The 15712-nt window shown below is 48.0% G+C and overlaps 1 protein-coding gene across 11 annotated transcripts in view; it reads right to left on the reverse strand.

Moving 5' to 3' along the window:
- KCNQ2 (potassium voltage-gated channel subfamily Q member 2) overlaps positions 1-15712 on the reverse strand; it is a 73378-nt gene that overhangs the window by 36272 nt on the left and 21394 nt on the right. For 9 of the 11 annotated variants that reach the window (XM_033074943.1, XM_033074949.1, XM_033074944.1 and 6 more), the window contains exons 2-9: positions 13536-13626; positions 12602-12728; positions 11365-11540; positions 10389-10514; positions 8157-8267; positions 7180-7275; positions 6393-6487; positions 3119-3148 (exon numbers count right to left, since the gene is read on the reverse strand). In XM_033074943.1, coding sequence (XP_032930834.1) covers positions 3119-3148; positions 6393-6487; positions 7180-7275; positions 8157-8267; positions 10389-10514; positions 11365-11540; positions 12602-12728; positions 13536-13626 — 852 coding nt within the window. The remainder of the gene's footprint in view (positions 1-3118; positions 3149-6392; positions 6488-7179; positions 7276-8156; positions 8268-10388; positions 10515-11364; positions 11541-12601; positions 12729-13535; positions 13627-15712) is intronic. The other 2 variants (XM_033074948.1, XM_033074940.1) reach the window with 1 other exon arrangement.

Below are 15712 nucleotides of genomic sequence, written 5' to 3' on the forward strand. Positions count from 1 at the left end.
TGCTTTTGTGCCTAAAAGCCACAGAATTATCTTCACATCCATTTTTGGGCTTTTCCCTGAGACCCTAAGCTTGCCCCATAAATATTGATATTCATTTAATATTGATATTCCCAACCAGGTTTTCAACCAAGAGAAACATAGGCTGGAGGTATCAGGGGGAGATTGTAAGAAATGAGGCTTCTAATAAAGTTAAGGGAGAGATGCTCATGCCCCCATTTTTTCAGCCATGATGAGACCAATAGTTTCACACTTTAACTAAAAAAAAAACCCAACTCAACTGGAAAAGCCTCTTCTCTGCAGGCACAAAACTTATCCTCAAAACTACAGTGGCTCAGCAGAGATTTTGTGTTCACAAGATTGAGGCAATCAGAAAATTTTCCAATTCTAAGTATGGAGAAAAGAACAAAAATAGGCCTGAAAAATTTTGGCTCGGCTCCCCAGTCGCTTCCATCCAGAGAAAAGCACATCCTGATCTGCTGAATTAATGATCCTCTTCATTCCAGACATCAGGAAGAGGCTGACCTTGATGCAGTGGAGCTGTGCAGGAGTGCTGGGCTCTCACCTCCCTTCCCACACTCCGAAGGGTTTGGAGATGCTGGGAGAGGGGTGCATGAAACCCAGCACAGGCAATGAAGGGTGCACAGCTCTGAATTAACTCCTCAGGGAGGGCCATACCCAGCAGAACACAGGACAACTGCCCCACTTTCTCCAGCTGGGATTGCAAATCCAGGGCTCTCGCTGGTGCAAGTCTCAGCTGAGGAGTTCTCTAGCTCAAAAGACTGGAGGATTCAGGATTCCAAAGGGAACTATTTCTTTTGCATCAGCCCATGGTCTGCAGCGTGCTGAAGGTGGCCACCTCTTGGGCCACCACAGATGCTTCCATGAGGAGGTACAGACACACAAAAAACACAGAAATTCACCATTTCTGTGGTTGGTTCAAGGGCCTGGTACACATGAGGTGGAAATAACCAGCTGAAATAATTATAATTAAAAATGGGTGAAAACTTACACCTGATATACTTGACTGAAATTTAATCTCGATTAAGTGCCCAGCCTAACCTGTCACTGCAAGAGCAGCTTGGGGAACAGCTCCTGCACCACCCCATTTCTCCAGAACCTTAAAAAACAAAAAAAGGCAGAACTCTGCACAGCTCTAGAACTGAGCTTTGCTGTGGAATGCTGCATGCACAGCCTGCCCAGGTGTGTGCCCAGGGCACAGGGGGTCAGGTGCCACCATGCCAGGTGAGAAGCAGCTCTGGCTGGGGCTCTCACGTTTTCTCTCTCTCCTCCTGGTCCGGTGTCACTGGTTAGCGAGGGAAGCGCGTTCCGGTTAGGGGGAGCTGGCTCAGGGATCTGCACACCACGGGACACACACAGCTCATGCCACCCACCACAACAACACTTGGGAGCTGCTTCAGTCCCCCCAGCTGCCTCCACCTCCCCTCCTGCACAGCACAGAGAGGCCACGCTACCTGGGCTCCCCCATCCGCAGGGAAAGGCGGATCTGCTGCTCCTGGGAGCACAGAGAACTATTCAAGCATTAGGGGACAGGAGGGAGGTCATGCCTCGGGCCAGGACACCACCAGAACCCCACAACACGAGGAGGGCAGCAGCACACGACACGGTGGGAGCTACACAGACACACCACGGCACGCACACGGAGGCCACGATGATTTTTTGGAACAGTCCCAGGATGAACAGTTAAGGAGATGGTGACAAGGAGATGGGTGCTGGAATGGGAACCTAAATGAGCCTATGAGCAGCCAATTTTTTGCCCTAACCATGACTTTATGTCTGCAGCTGAAGCTGTTTTTCATGACTGAGAACACTGATGAAGCTTATAAAATACTTCATTACAACAAATGGAACCGAAGTGGCACATTCTTATTCCTCTCCCAGTAGCAGAAAAATGTCTGATTCTCAAAACAGGCTGTTGTTGAGCGCAACAGGAAAATATATTCTTGATATTACACTTGCAGTTCATTGATGCAATTTGCTATAAATTAAGCACACAGAGCAGTAAGTGTGATTTACTAAGGCTGTAAAACTTGCATCTGTGAAAACTGGAACTGGGTTTCGAAATCAGACACTAAATCACATCAGCTCTAGTGGCATTACTGCATCTAGTGAGGATTTAAATTGCTCTAAGAACAGAGCTTGGCCTGCAGTCTTGAAATGCAAGTCATTTATTCCCCATCTTAAAATATTAACTTGACTACACCTTCAGATACCCATCTCATATAAAATATGCCTGTGATTTGCAAATCTACTCCTTTCTGCAGAACCTGAGATAATATTATTTATCATAAATCTTACACAGCCTTATCTGGGACTTAGCATTTCAATTGATCCCAAAAGGTTAAGTCCCAAATTGAATAACTGTGGCTAATAACTGCTTAGCTCTAGGTGGGTCTTGGAATTAAAAACTGAAATGGAAAAGTCCTGCTGAGATGAAAGCATTCTTTCACCAAAAAATCAGATTGGATTACTCAAAGAAATGAATGATCATATCAGTTTAGCATCCCAGATCTTTCTCTCCTCCAGGTTTTACCCTCAAAAGCAGGCACAGCTGCTCTGGAGGTTTTATTTTCTGCTAGCACTGATGTGCCCTGTGGTGCCACCACACCAGCAAACTCAAAGCCAGCATCACCAGGTGGGCACAACTCCTGCAGCCCAGAGCCAGATAAATGACACAGTGAAGGATGGGAGGAGAGGGCTGGAGAGAGGGAACACACAGGAGAGAGGGCAGAGGGAAATGGAAGATGAATGGGGATGTTTTCTTGCTAAGCATTGCATGGATTGGGGGAGGTTGGAAAGACCATCAAGAAATCATCCTTAACAAAGCAAGCTTATCAAGCACACTCCCATCCTCCTTCCTCACACCATCATTTTGGCAGTTTCCCAACACTTGTGTGTACCAATAGCTCAAATGTACATGGAGGTGCAGGGGGTTAGTCTGTAGCAGCAGGAGGGCTTTCACTCATTCCTTGGAAAAAACTCATCTTCAAAGGTTTTTTCTGGGGTTTTTTTTTTGTTTGTTTGTTTTGCACGTTACAGTCCCAAATGAAGAACAAGGAGTGACATGACACACACTTTCAGAGTCACATGCACTTCATACCTGGAGGCACCATACGTTTGCGTTTGCGTGCTTTTCAAGAGTTTTCACCAAAGAAAACCAAAGGGGCAAGAGAAAGAAAAACAGGGGGGGAAGTCGGGGTGGAGGAGAGGGGGAAAGAAACAGAATAAAGAAAATTAGCATATGAACCAAGTGTGTCCCCGGGAGCAGATGCTGTGGCCAGGCTCACAGGTGAGCTGGGGGCTGGGCTCCCACTGTGGCTGGCTCAGGAGCCACGGCACGGCCGAGCCACCCTCGGGGACAGGCAGCTGGCACCTTGCTGCGAGAGCAAACGGGCACCACGGGGCAGGGAAAGTGTGGGGGCCTCCCAGAGACCTCCATGGGACATCACAGCCTCAGCCCCACCAGCTCCCTGGGCTGGGCTGCTGGATGGGCAGGATGTGCCCATGGGTTTGGTTTTATTAGCAAAGATCAATATATGACAGTAGCTCAGATCAAGCTCTCATGAGTGACAATAAGAGCAGATTTTTTAACAGTAAATCCAGTGGCTGATGCAGGACAGGTTGTTTGTGATGTCTGGGTGCACCACGCCTACTCATACATCACAACCCAAACCACACCTGCACACACAGGAGCCCCGTGCATATTTCAGAATTTGGTTCTGCCACATTTTGGATTCAAAGGCGAAATCTGGGATTCTCTCAGAGGCCACCACATTTTCCCCCAGACAAATCAGAGTAGCTCCACTGCAGTGATTGGAGTGATGCTCTGGAGCCGTGTGAGCTCCTCCAAGGCATGTGTAAACATTTTCTCATATCAAGCAGCCAAGCCTTTCCAGAGATGCCTTGGGAAGAGAGATGAGCTAAAGGCACAAGCTCCTGCTATGAGGAAAAGCAGCTCAGTGTTGAGCAAAAAGGATGCTGAGGTGACTGCAGATCATCCCCAGGCACCAGAGAAGGGGATTTTGTGTTCCTCTAGCCCACTTCCAAACCACACTGTGCATTGCAGCCATGGCCTCAGGCGGCTGCTGGGTTTGCCTGCCAGCTGGCTTGGGGAAGTGGGGAGGCAAAGAGAGATGGTCAGTGTGAGTGATGCAAGCTGCAGCCAGCACATACAGTTACTCCCTTTAAATAAAAAAAAAAATCACTTAATGTATTCGGTAGCATTCAAAATATAGTCAGAGGGGTTCAGTGCTTTTTTGGTAAAAAAAGCAATTTCACTGAGGGCTGAATTCATTGGTGCACCCACAGCTCACTTGTCCAGGTGACGTTCACTTGATCTGTGCACAGACAGGAGCTGGAATTTAAGGGAGAAGCTGAAAGTCCAGAGAAATCCATTTCTAAGGAAGCCCAGGGTGCCACTGCTGTGTGGGGCTGAGCAGCACCCACAGCAGCAGCCAGCAAAACTGCTACAGCCCTGCTACAAATCTGCCCTGGCTTTTTACTCAAGATAAGCAGGCTCTTCAAACTACATTTTTTCTCTCTTTCTCCTCCCAAGAGTTTCTACTTAGCCTTTTCTGGAGATCTTTAGCTCAGATTTCTTCCTGCACATTAGCTCTGTGCAAATACAGGTTTTAACAAGGGGGTTGTGTAACAGGTAATCAAAAGGGTGTCACTGCATGGCTGGCTGCATGGTAAATTCAGTATTTCAAAGAGCAGTAAAATCTGGCAAAGTCCACTGAAAAGAAGCCCTGAGTGCCTGCATTTTGCAGTGGATTTTGGGCCAAGCTCCATCCTCATCCTCTCCAGTAGCTGATCCCAGGCAGTGATGCAAGGGTACAGCCACAAGGTCAGGTACTGGGAGGGAGAGTTTCAATGAGTGGTTTAATGCTATTGGAAAACAGCTTTGCTCTGTTCTGTTGGGTTGTTGCTGTTGTTTTGGGTTTTTTAGAAAAAGTCTTCAAGTCATTTCATAAATTTCCAGGGAAAAAGCAACCAATCAAACACACACTGGGAATGAATTCAATGAGAGCTCACTGACCACAACAATGGGACTTCCAACCGGTTTTTATGGTGGGTTAAGAGGCTGGCTGCTGTGTTTGAAATACAGGCTAAAGCTTACCCCAGGAAATACATCCAGGCTGTCTGCCTGAGGGCTAGAAGGCACCAGTAATATGGGAAAACAGGAAGGGATTATTCCTGCAATGGCACAGCCCAGTGCTGGGCCACAGCCCAGTGTGGGAGCAGGGAGATGGGGCACAGGGAGCCCCATCACACCCAACAAAACCCCACAGAGCTACAGGAATATCTAACAAACATATCCAACCATTCTACAAACCCACAGAGTCATGGATGGCCTCTAAGAATACACCAGGAAGGGGCACATGGCCCTGCCCAGGATACAGGGAGTGTGGGGTGAAAATGAATAGAACATTGTGCATTTTAGCTCCTGAGGAAGCCACCAGCCCAAAGGGGACATGAAGGACACAGTGCTTCCCCATGTCCTGGTGGGCTGTGGGGCATGGCAGGACACTCTGTCCCCAGCTCCATGAAGCTCCAAATCCCAGAGGCTGTGAATTTCCACAGCACTGCTCTAACCTGTGTGGTTTCACCTCAAAACCCTGCCTGGTTTTACTGCAGGTAGAGCAAGGCAGATGGGTGCTGCTCAAACACTCTGGTGCTCAGCAGCCTCATCCATCATGGTTCCAACATCATTCCCTGCTTGTGTCAGCACCCTGGGATGGATAAATGAGGTACAAGAAATGGGAAAACGCTCCCTGAATCCCGAGTTTGTTTTCCTCCTCTTACAGATAAAAAAGGAAAAGAAAGGAAAGGAGGACCCAGGGAAAATGCACCTGGGAGAGTGCCAGGCTGGTCAAGAGTGGGAGAGAAGTTTTCTGAAAGGCAGAAGGACCATTAGAGACCAGTTGGACCAGCAAGGAGAGCCTGAGAGGGCATGAGGAGCTGCAGGTAGGGTGAGGGTGGTGTTTACCTATGATCCAGGGCAGCTTGGAGGGAAGTCTTCACACCTGGGCACGGCAACTGTCACAACACAATGCAACTACCAGCAGGCGTGGAGCAATAAAGGTGAAAAGAAAAAGGATGTACACACACAAAGACATGGGAAGAAAAAAAAAAAAAAAAACAAAACACAAAGCAACAGGGAAATTAAAATCAAGTCAAAAAGAAAAACAATGAAAAAATACAAAGCAAAAATAACTCAAAAATAAAAAGCATATACCAGCCCTTAGGAGCTCGAAATCAACTTTTTAACAAAACAAAAAGTAAATAAATAAGCAAAATTATATATCCAAATAACTATGGAGACAGTGGCATCAGGAGAAGGCAATGGAGGAGGAAGCTGGAGGAGGAGGTACCTGTACATGGGGACGGTGACGGTGCGTTCGTAGTACTGCCAGGTGGAGTGCAGGTCTGTCCGGGACAGGTTGGTGGCATAAAATCTCCAGGCCGCCTGTGCAGGAGAAAACCCAGTGGGATTGTGCACCCAGGCATGGCCAGAACCACCCCTGGGTTTATAAACCTCAGCAACAAGTCCTATGGGATGGATCCAGTGCTCTGCCTTCTTGATCTGCTGAGTGATAAACTTGGGGTGGTACCATGATAATCCTGGTGCTACCATGATAATCCTGACCATGTGAGCAAAAAAATGCTTGGGTCCCAAGGATTCACTGCCAGGCTGAGGTCAGGATGGGTGTTGCTGCCCATTAAGAAGTGAAAAATGTGGGGAGAGAGGAGCAAGGCAATGTAAAATGACTAATTTCAATTCTCCAAGACATACACCAAGGCAAGCCTTCTGCACGGACATCTGTTCTCGTGAAGAAAATGCTCCCAACTGTACTGTTATATCAGGATAAATATTCTCTTTGGGGAGGAAAAAATGGGGAAAACAGACTGTCCTAATGCATTTGTCTTGCTGAGCTGGCTGCCTGCTGAATTCCATCCCTTTTCTCTCTACATTCCCAACCACATATGCTGTTTTCCCATGGTTGATTTCCTGGCATTTATTCCCAGACAAAACCAGTCACCAGTTTCTGTCTCACACCTTACATGGCCCTATTTGCCTCCTCCCCAACTTCTAGAAGTCTGTGAAGCCCCTAAAAGCAGGATGATGTAACCACAAGGCCCCTTGGACGTGTCCCTCACCTGGATCAGCCCCGCTGCTGGGTTCCGCCTCTTCTCAAAGTGTTTTTGTCGATGCTGCTCCTGAACCTTCAGAGCAAACCCTGAACCCAAGATGCCCTGGGGAAGAGAACAACAATTTGCTGCTAGCAGGGGTTTAGTGAAGCTTCCACTTTAAACTGTGGTCAGCTTTCCCTCTAAAGGTTTTTTCCCAGCTCATTTTTTTATTCAAACGTAGAGGAAGGAAGGAGCCTCCATCCCGGCAGCTGTGGCAGACACTCCCCAAGGGGCAGCAGACTTTGCTGGCACTCACTGGAATTGCAAATTTTCCCAAACCACCTCCAGCCAAGGGATAAAATAGAAAAGATCCCCAGCACGCTGGCAGTCAGCAGATTATCCCCATAGGAATCCAGATCCTGCCACACACTGAAATGCGCTGCCAAAGGGACAGGGGGAATTTGCTGAAATGGTGTAATTGCAGAATAACAGACTGGTTTGGGTTGGAAGGGATCTTAAAACTCCCCTCATTCCAACCCCCTGCCATGGGCAGGGACACCTTCCACTAGGTCAGGTTGCTCCAAGCCCAGTCCAGCCTGGCCTTGATGGGGCAGCCACAGCTTCTCTGGGCACCCTGTGCCAGTGTCTCACCACTCTCACAGGAAAGTATTTCTTCCTAATATCCAATCTAAATCTACCCTCTTTCATCTTAAAGCCATTATTACCCCAAGGAACAGCCTTCTGGAGAAAAAAAATGCTTTTTTATTGCTTCATAAATATTTGTGCAGAGCCAAATTGAAAGTTCCCATCCCATTTGCTCATGCACACGATGCCCAAGCTGTGGATATTCAGAAGCTCTCCATTTTTCTCCCTCATTTTTTGATTCACAAGCCACAGAGCATCCCAGACAGGAGGTCTCTGAGTGCATCACATTGAAGGTGTTAGAGTGCCAGCAGCTCCAGGGGCTGGGGACAAGGCCCAGGTGAGCTCAGCCCCCCACTTACGGCAGGGAGGGCGAAGAAGGAGACACCGATGAGTGTGAAGGTCGCCGCCAGCAGCCGCCCGTTCCAGGTCTGTGGATACTTGTCCCCGTAGCCAATGGTGGTGAGAGTGATCTGCAGGGAGAGATCAGTGCCCAGCCCTTGGTCAGACAGCCTTAAAAACTGAAACAGCACAGCCAGAACTCACACAACAGCCAGAGGCACACAGAGGAGCCGGGAGGCAGCTCAGGGACCCGGGGGACCAGCAGGGACAGAGAGCTCCATGGGATGCACCCCGACACCCACCCTGCTCATGTGCAGGTTTCACACCAGTTGGGAGCATTTTGGTGCCTTTTGCTGTCACAGAGAGAGCTGCCATCTGGTGCAGAGGCTGGTGGAGCTCAGAGCCTCCCCCAGGGAAGGGCTGTGCCTTCGGCAGGGGAAGCAAACCGGTGCTGTTCCCCCAAAATCCCTCTCAGCAGCTCAGGAAAGCTGCTTGCACGCACAAAGACCTGCTGCTGTTTATTCCTAATCTTCCCAGCAGAGCCCATCAGCTGGGAAGGTCTCCTCTCCTCTATTTCAAAACAGCCTGCAAGGCTGAGAGGATGAATTATGGCTCTTTCACAGCACCTCATTTAGTTTTGTGTTATTGCAATGCACCAAGAGAGAGCTGGCAAGCTGCCGTCTGTATTTTAGGGAAGGACCTGAGAGATTTGTTGGAGACAGAGTCCCCTGAATTTCAAACTGCAAACTGCACTTTTTCCTACTTCAGTTCATGGACATCACTAGTGGGAAATGCTGGCTATTCCCCCAAGGTTTCCAAGAGGATTTGGAGAGCCTGGGAATGGCAGGGCAAGGCAGAGAGGGATGGTCTGATTAGAAACATCTTTGAGACTTCTGATCCCAAAGCTGTCCCTGTCACACAGCCTCCATGGACAGAGTTGGCCCCAGGGATGGGAGCTGACACCATGCTGATGTGGCATTGCAAATATGCATTCCATTTAGAATAAAAAATCACTTTAACAAAATGGAAGTAGGATCCCAAAGCACTATTTAATTGGGCCCACTAAAAGCCTTATCAATTAGATGCTATTTTGACCAAATGGTTAAAAAATGCATCAATGTGGTAATCCTTACTGAAACACAGAGTCAGAGCAAGGCTCCCTCCATAATCACTGCAAAGCTGGTTTACAATATTTTTGTAATTCTATAAACAACAACAAGTGTTGGATACACTAAGATCAACCAAGGTATGAGCTTCTAAACCTGAAATTTGATTGATCCCATCTCTCAATGTCTGCCAATATTGGATCCATGAGCTGGACTCTGACAAAAACTGATTATTTTAATGAAACTCAATTATTTTTTTTTCCTGAACTTCTCAGTGGCAAAACAGTCCCAGAAGCAGAAGGGATAAATCTGCCCATGGTTCTCCCCAGACTGAGCTCTAATCTGGGCTGTCACTTTTCCCTCATTGTTTATTTTCTCGTTATGTCAAATTGGGCTTTGTTTTTATTTTTCTATCCTAACTAAGGGGCTTGAAAAGCAACTCACTGCCTCTTTCCCTTTGTTGGAATGGAGGAGCTGCTTGATCAGCCGATTCCTCCCCAAGCCTGTTATTGGGATTTGATCAGATTGGGGATTTTCATTACATGCTTTGTAATCAAGGCCAAACTAGTGATGGAGCAGAAGAACAATAACACAAGAAGATTAGGACGTCATTAATTCTCTCTTTGTTAATCGGGTAATCCAATAATTCACATGCACACGCACAGCAAACCACAAGTATTGCCCTTTCAGCAGAAATGTGACAGGGAGTGCTCGCCCCACTGGAGTCTTTCTGCTACTTAGGCCCTATTAATTTTATGAAATTTATTCCAGCGTGTTGAACAGAGCTTAGCCCAAGTGCAATTTCAATAATTAAAGGGCAGCAATAGTTGTCAAAACAATGATCAAAGCACCCCGTGCTGTGGGATCTCTCTCTGAACCTGCCTCTGTCACGACAGAGCTCAATCCCACAACTGGAAGCACAGGAGTTCTCTGTTCCCCTGCAGCTCCAGCTAATTCAGAAATGTGATCCCCTACCAATTTCTGTGAGGTTTATGTAAGAAAAAGAGCTAAATGGAACAGTCTGAAGCCATTTAATACAAATGTTAACTAAGCACTAAGTCGATACCTCACGTAAGTGATAGAAGATGGAGGGTTAATGGACATTTTATTTTAATAACCAGCAGCTGCTCTATGGAAATCACTTACCAGACCCCACCAGAGTGCATCTGCGTATGTATCAAAGTGCTCATTTTCTCCCTTCTCGGCCAAGTACACCAGGAAAGAGGCCAGGATGAGGCACAGGAAGCCAATATACCAGGCAGTAATCAGCTCCTGAGAGATCATTAAAGGAAAGAAGAGAATGATTGCAGTCCTGGTGCGCATCTCCAAACGCTGAGCTTCTAAATGCTGCTGGATCTGAACTTTCTCTGCACTTGTTTAAGTTTCGGGGCTTTGGCTGGAGATCAGTGATGGCACTTTTGGAGATGGGACCATGGCTCTGCCAGGCCTGAAGACCAAATCACTCAAACACACATAGCAAAAGGAGGAGTGTTAGAGCTCCATTATTGCAAGAACTGGAGCTGAGACTTTAAAAACTCTGATATTTCCCCAGTTCACAGAGGGAAGTGAAGTTGAAACCGAAATAGGAACCCCCAGATCTCTGGAGATTCTACTCAGAGCAGGTCCAATCCACTAAAGGAGCTGTCAAGTTGGGGTCTGGGTGGACTATACCCCAGTTGCAAGGAAGTTTTAATTCAGAATTCACAGGAGTGAATATTTATGGATTAGGCAAAAGAGATCCAAAAATTTCCTATAATATTTACACAGTGCTGGAGAAGCTGACTAAGCTTCTCTGGGGAAAAGGAAGTGAAGAAAGCAGGGGAAATGTTAAAATCATAAATACAGCATCAGGAAACAAAAAGTTATCAACAAACTCTTCCCAAAGTGATCCCCTCACACCAGGGATTGGTTCCATGACTGGAATCTCTCTCTCCCTTCCCTTCCTGACAGGTGGAACACTCCATCAGCCTTTGTGCCTCTGACTGTGATGCTCCCTTGTGTTACATACAGTGTCCTTCCAGTCTCCCCAAGCTGGGAAGAACTTTGGGATGGAGAGCTGAGCCAAAGCAGTGTCTGGTGGGGAGAGCACAAAGCTCCACGTGTTTGCCTGGGCCTTGCTCACCTTGCTGTGTGCGTAGACCACCGAGCCCAGGAGCTTCCAGGTGCCGCCGCGCCGGTCCATGCGGATCATGCGCAGGATCTGCAGGAACCTCAAACTCCTGAGTGCCGAGGTGGCAAAGACGTTCCCTTGGGAGCCCGCTGCCAGCACGGCGATGGATGCGATCAGCACCATGATGTCTGTGGGTGAACAGGGCGGGGAGGAGTGAGGGAGCACTGCCAGATCACCACAGGAGGGAACGGCATTGCCACTGCCTCGGGAGTGTGTGACATCTCCTACACTTGTGTCCTGCACTAATGTGGAACTGGATGAAAGGAGCCACTGCAAACCTTGTGGAAACATCCTGCTTTCCTTCTCCGTGCTCATCATTCCCATACAAAATGGGTGAAATGCTGCAAGGCCTGAATTTTGATCTGATTCAAGGTTAACATTGGATTAAATCCTTGCCAAAGGCCTCTTCTTTTATCTGTCATAGATGCCTGTTACACAGAGCAGGGAATTCTCCCATCTAAACTGGGAAAGAAAATCTATGCATCCTCCATAGTAATCCTAAGGTGCTTGAGGACAAGAAAAAATGTCTTGCTCAATACATATCAAAGATCCCATAAACCTCTGTCTTCCCTGATTTGCTACACAAATTTTACAGGGGTGTTTTTCTGTGGAATAAACTGAAATCCTGCTCCTGGACAGTCAAAGGCAGTCTCCATAGGGCATGGCCACTCTGTCCATTTGTAATGCCAGAAAATATCACTGCTGTGCCCAGATGGCCCCTCTCACAGGAGACTCGCTGAGTGCTTTACAAACAATAATTAATTAAGTCTCACAACTCCCTTGTGAGGCAGCTCATCAGCACCAGGGAAGGCAAAGCGAGACACGGAGTTACAATGACTTGGGAACAATTTGGTGTGGAGGCTGGATGCAGATTGCAGGATTCCAGTTCCTGTGCTCAGCTTCTCCTGGCTAAGCCCTGCTTCTAAAGCTGCCAGTGATGCTTCAGGTATGCAGGGCACTGGGATGGCTCCAGGCCAGCAGAAAACAGGGAGAGCCCTGGGATGAATACTAAAAGCATGGCTATGGATTAGGACTTCTGCCTTTGGGCTTTTTTCCTTTCTCAAGGTGACCATGAAGCAGCTGAAGTTTAACCCCCAAAGCACATGCAAGACACTGGAGCACCATGCATGGCAGTGCTCAGAATGGCCATCCCAGACTGGGAAATCTCGTGCAGGGGCTCAGCTCTTACCGATGACACAGAAAGGTTTGCGGGCAAATTTCAAGCGTCCCCTCCAGCCCCGGTATCGGCAGCAGCAGCCGGCGGCCCAGATCCGCACAAAGTATTCCACCCCAAACACCACGATGGTGACGATTTCCTGGGGGGACAACAGTGCCATTAGAGGGGGGAAAGGGTGATGGAGAGCATGCTCAGGAAAACACACCTCAGAAAATACATCAGTGAGCTGTCTGCACCACTCAGCAGAGCGCCCAGGCTTCATCAGATCTCTGTTCTGTGCATCCCTCCCCAGGGTGGTGAGAGGTGCTGCACGTTGTAGCCATGAACTGGAGTTTTACACCTCCTCACATTGTGCTTGTTCCCATCACAGGACTGATGAACACCTCGTTGTCTCCTTACCACCAGTCTCAGGACTCAGCTCAGTTATTGCTGAGGGGAGAGCTGAGATGGGAATCACTGAATGGGAATAATCCTAGAGGATGACAAAAGGGGGTTTCAGCTTTTTCCCTAGAAAACTGGCCTGGTTGCCTGTGTGCTGGGAGAGCTGGTGCAGGCATGGTGTAAATCCTCCATCCCTTAACGCCACATGATCTCTTTCCATCTCCTTCCATGTCCACCTGAATATCCCATGCATGTTCCCTTCCCTCTGAGATCTTGTCTCACCTTCCTCACTGGTGTCAAACCCAGAGAAGCCCTAATCAATCTGCAGCTGTTTTGATTTGATGTAGGGCAGGAATGGGGAAGAGGAAAACAGACAAAAGGAGAGCAGACAGGTGAATCCAGCAGCCCCAGGGTTTTCAAAATTTTTCCCCATTTCTGACCCACAGGCCTGAGTGGTCCCCTTCTCACAAGGGACAGCTTGGATTCTTGCCTCAAACACCCCCAGTCTCAGGGGTTTGTGTGGCTTTGACTTTATTTTAATACCTCACTGTCAGCCCCCACTTACCAGGATGTAAAGGGCCCCTTCTGAGCTGTTCTGGTACTCATCAATGGTCGAAAAGACAGACAGCACCAGGCAGGAGAACACTAGTAGAAAACTAAAGAACACAAAAAAGAGAGAAGGTCAGTCTTAATGGCAGTAAATTTTCACACTCATCCAACACACTCAGAGAACAATTTTGGATACATTTCTCCCTGAGTTTTAATGCACAGCTGCTGCACCACCACATAAAAAGGGAAGTCAAGTGCCCAGTTTTGCTAACTGGAAGGTTATGTGTGGATGGACACATTGGACTATCCCCAGTTTGACCAGTGCCAATCCAGTTCCCCTTCCAGCTGGCAGCTCTAATCACTGCTGACATTTTTTCCCCAAGGAAGTGTCAGCTCTTTCAGCAACACACATCCAAAAGCATCCAAACGAGCAGGGACATTTCTAACTGGGCTAAGAGAGGAGCAGACTGGCTGAGGAGCAGGAGCACGGGCTGAGCATGAGCTCCACTCATGCTTTATTTAAGCATTTACATCCACAGAAGCTCACACAGAAGTGGTGCTGCAATTCTTGCCAGAGTAGGACATTTTTGGGTGGATTTAATGTTCCTTTCTCAGGCAGGTACTCCACATTAACTCCCTGCTGCCTGGAAATCCTGGTGACTTTTTGGTTTTGTTGAGCATCACTGGGAGGTGGGTGGCCTGACATGGGGCAGAAGAGGGGTTTGGTCCAGCCCAAGGGAATGTGATTTTGGTGCTGTTGGCACTGGGGAGGGACAAAGGAAGCCTCATCCTGCCACAAGCTGCAGGGATACTATCAGCTCTCTCGGGCTCTGATTCACCACAAAATCAGGGAGATGCTCAAACCCCAGCATGCACCCAGATTTCACTGCCATCCACATCCACGGGCAGCCTCCCAAAACCAGCCTGGGCAGTGCCACTCACTGCCTGCCCCATCAGGGCTGCCCAGTGCTGGATGTTCTGATGCAAATCGAAGGGCACAGAATGAGTGACAGGAGCTCAGCTCTCCTCTGACACTCAGCGCCTGAATCCGCGGCTGCCGAGGTGTGCTGGCATCTGCTCAAGGATGGAGGCTCCCACCCCTGCCCACTGCTTGCTCCAACAAAAGCAGGGAAATTAATTTACTCAGGATCGATTTACTAATACAATAAAGTAGGCCAGCGCAAGGAGAAACTAAAAGCTGCATTCTTTAAGAGCATTAAATAATTCATCTGTCTGACTTTGTCTCACATTCCTACAAACTGCATTGTGAATATTTATAAGGTTTGGTTCTGCTGGTGGGGGCTGATGCTTTTTGGTGAATAAAGAGAAGGAGTTTCACACCACCAGGTCGTGCCTGTGGCTTTGCAATGACCATTAATGTCACAGTAACAAGTAAAAATAGAGAGATTTGCAGTATTTACTCAAACCACAGGCTGAAACGTGGCGGTGAGCTGGGACTGCTGAAGGTAAGGGACCTTCAGAGCCATCTCAGCCAAGCCTGAGCTTTATCAGCCACAAGATGAATCCAGCACCGAGCTGATAATTGCCTGATTTCTCACTGCAAATGTCTCCTCCTCACACCAGATCTGGTGTGCAGACACTTGAAACAAGCTCAGGAGAGTAAGAAAACCTCACTTGCAATCCCACTCATGATGTCCCTCAATGTCTTGTCTAGGTCTCACTCCAATATCTTTTCTCCCCAAGCTGGTCTTTTAAAACCCTTGCCAGAATCAACCCCACCACAACCTGCCCTGCAGCCAGGTGTGCTCCATCCATCCCAGCACCCTCCAGACTGCTGGGGCCGTGCCCTGGGAGCTGCACAGGGGCCCCAGTGCTCCCCACAACGTGGCAAGGAGAGCAGAGACCAGGAGGGAAAGAGCTGCAACTAGGTTGCTGCACTCCTGGAATGGCCCAGATTTTGCTGCAAACTTCTGTGCTGAAGTGAGAAACAAATGAATAATCAATGAGAGAAGAAAGAGGGAAAAACAATACAAAAAAAAACCACAACCAAACAAAAAAAAAACAAAAAAAACCACCAAATAATGGAAAGGGATCAAGGGAAAAGAGAATTCTACATTTTGGAAAGGGATCAAGGGAAAAGAGAATTCTACATTTTCAGATTAAAGAAGTAATGAGTTGTATTTAGTTTTGTGACCAACCATCACTGTAAAGTGCCTGAGGAAAGGCTGAAAG

Source organism: Catharus ustulatus, chromosome 17 (assembly GCF_009819885.2).
Source record: "Catharus ustulatus isolate bCatUst1 chromosome 17, bCatUst1.pri.v2, whole genome shotgun sequence".
Classification (NCBI taxonomy): domain Eukaryota; kingdom Metazoa; phylum Chordata; class Aves; order Passeriformes; family Turdidae; genus Catharus; species Catharus ustulatus.